The sequence below is a fragment of the Ursus maritimus genome, unplaced genomic scaffold, assembly GCF_017311325.1.
Source record: "Ursus maritimus isolate PB19 unplaced genomic scaffold, ASM1731132v1 scaffold_2, whole genome shotgun sequence".
NCBI classification, from domain to species: Eukaryota; Metazoa; Chordata; class Mammalia; order Carnivora; family Ursidae; genus Ursus; species Ursus maritimus.
In genome coordinates this window covers 17,336,826-17,339,054 of record NW_024424452.1, presented here as the reverse complement: position 1 = coordinate 17,339,054, position 2,229 = coordinate 17,336,826, and the positions used below count along the sequence as shown (strand labels likewise).

At 62.6% G+C, this 2,229-nt stretch overlaps 2 protein-coding genes across 3 annotated transcripts in view; one reads left to right on the top strand and one right to left on the bottom strand.

Annotated features, from left to right (window-relative positions):
* Window positions 1–808, bottom strand: part of SLX1A (SLX1 homolog A, structure-specific endonuclease subunit) — a 2,672-nt gene extending 1,864 nt beyond the window's left edge. For both annotated transcript variants that reach the window (XR_005836011.1, XM_040635133.1), the window contains exons 1-2: window positions 615–808; window positions 23–74 (exon numbers count right to left, since the gene is read on the bottom strand). Coding sequence is in view for 1 of the 2 variants with exons in the window: in XM_040635133.1 (XP_040491067.1) it covers window positions 23–74; window positions 615–802 (240 nt within the window). In the remaining variant the exon portion in view is untranslated. The remainder of the gene's footprint in view (window positions 1–22; window positions 75–614) is intronic.
* A 22-nt stretch (window positions 809–830) lies between these two features.
* BOLA2B (bolA family member 2B) lies at window positions 831–1,940 on the top strand. Its single transcript, XM_008685234.2, has 3 exons — window positions 831–1,322; window positions 1,409–1,506; window positions 1,802–1,940. Exons 1-3 carry the CDS (start codon window positions 1,260–1,262, stop codon window positions 1,899–1,901), a joined length of 261 nt encoding a protein of 86 aa, XP_008683456.1. The 5' UTR covers window positions 831–1,259; the 3' UTR covers window positions 1,902–1,940.
* Window positions 1,941–2,229: the final 289 nt, after the last annotated feature.

Here is a 2,229-nt window from a genome sequence, read left to right as displayed (position 1 = left end):
CCCCCCCCGTCTCCTTTCTTACCCGAAGGGCGGCCACGGCGGAAGGGAAGCCGTGCACGATAAGCACCATCTCCCTGGGGACGAGAACGAGGACGTGGCCCATGAGACCCCGCCCCAACCGGTTGGTGTCAAGCCGAATCCCTTCGCCATGGTTCGCCCCCAGTCCTACCCGAGAGTGGAGTTCTCACGCCCGGCTTCAGGCCCATTCCGCGAGGCTCCGCCCCCTTTGTGGAGGTACGTCCCTTCGCACCTGTCAACCTCAGGCCCCGCCTCCAGCACAGGTACTTAACTGCCCTCCTCAGTTCCTCTTCCTTGCAGGCTCTCTCTTTTCCAACCCCCGCCTTGTTCATCAGCCCGCTGTCACCGGACCAAGCCTAGATGATCAGTCCCCTTCCTACCCAACCCCTGCCATAGTCCCACGGCTGAGTTTCACAGGGCTCCGCCTTCCCACCGCGCTCCTCCCCTGTGATAGGCCCGCCCTCGTCACCAGGGCCCCAACCCCAGCCCGGCTTTCAGCCACCACAGTGCCCCGCCTCTCTCGGCAGGCCTCTCCTCCTCCGAGCCCCGCCTCCTCCTTGAAGCCCTTCTCCAAACAGAAATCCAGTCCTTCTTACCAAGGCCCGCGTCCGCTGGTCCGCCAGGCCCCGCCTTTTTTGCGGCCCCCGTTGTGCTGCTGGACCCGACGAGCAGGGTTGACGGTGAACCCCACGTAGACGCGCCCCCGGTGCCGAGGGTTCAGGCAGTAGAGCAGGTAGACGCCGAAGAAGCGCCCGGGCCTTGCCGCGTCCCCCGCAGGGCCCATCGGGACTTGTGGGTTGATTGCTGGGGCCTGTGACCTCAGGGAGGGCTGAGCTGCCAGGGCAGCAAAATGCTTGTCTCGGAGAAAGCGTTTGGGGGCGACCCCGGGGTACCGTAGAGGCCGCAGCAATGCAGGTTCGCGCAGCCTCTCCTGGCTGGAGTAGGGTGTCCAAACGGGCCCACAGAACCCAGGCTGGGGTGCAGGCGGCGGACACCTGTAAGCGCTCGACCCCGTCCTTGTGCAGACTCCGACTGGCGGGCTGACGGTAAGCGCGGAAACCCAGGACCGTTGGAAAGCTGGGCTTGCGTGAGGGCGGAAGTGCTGTGTTTACGGACGCTTTAGTAAGGGCGGAAGTAGAGTCCTCAGCGGAAGTGGCGTCAGTAAGGGCGGAAGCAGTGTGGCTGGGGTCGGAGCGGGGGTTCTATCCCGGCTAGGCTGCCGCCCTTTCTGGGTTACCGCAATGGAACTCAGCGCCGAATACCTCCGGGAGAAGCTGCAGCGGGACTTGGAGGCAGAGCATGTGGTGAGTTGTGCGGCCCGGTTTCGCCCAAGGGGGAAAGCGCGCCTGAGGGGCGGGTTTCACACTCTCCCCACCGTTCTGCCCCATAGGAGGTCGAGGACACGACTCCCAACCGTTGCGCGTCCAGCTTCCGAGTCCTGGTGGTGTCGGCCAAGTTCGAGGGGAAGCCACTGCTTCAGAGACACCGGTGAGGCCTCGGGAATACCTCGCTCAGCGCCATCCCAGCGCCGGGACCCCAACCCTGGCCACTCCCCTACACCTAAGTCCCTCGCCCCCGTCAGTGCGGCCCTGCACCGTGAACCACGACCCCAAGGATCCCGCCTTCGTGGCCCCTGTATTGAGACTTAGGCCCTCTGCCTCTTTGGTTCCCAGGTCCCGGGGACACAATTTGGAGGACACCTCCAGTCTCCTGGGTCACCCTACCTTAGGAGGCTGCGACTCAGGCCCCGGCCTTCCATTTCCTAACCCCATCTCTCCCCCAGGCTGGTGAACACGTGCCTAGCGGAAGAGCTTCTGCACATTCATGCCTTTGAGCAGAAAACCCTGACCCCAGAGCAGTGGGCCCGTGAGCGGCAGAAATAAGAGACCAAGGCCTGCACAGCCATTAAATTATGAATCAGGGCCGGCTTCTGTGTCAGTGTGTTGTGTGTGGGAGGCTGGGAGGGATGCTGAGCTTGAGTGTAGAGCCTGGTTTCTCCCTGCCCTGCCACTTTCCATTGTCTTACCTTGGACAAGTCCCTCACACACAGGCCTCTGTGTCCCCACTTACAAAATGAAATTAAAGTCTCTTCCAGGGCAGGCGGCACCGGCCTTCTCTGTAATTCTTGGTAGAACCTTAGGGCCACTGCTGCTGTTCATTGGCCATTACCAGGGGTTCCTGCCCTCTGCCAGTTTTCAAGATGCACGGATG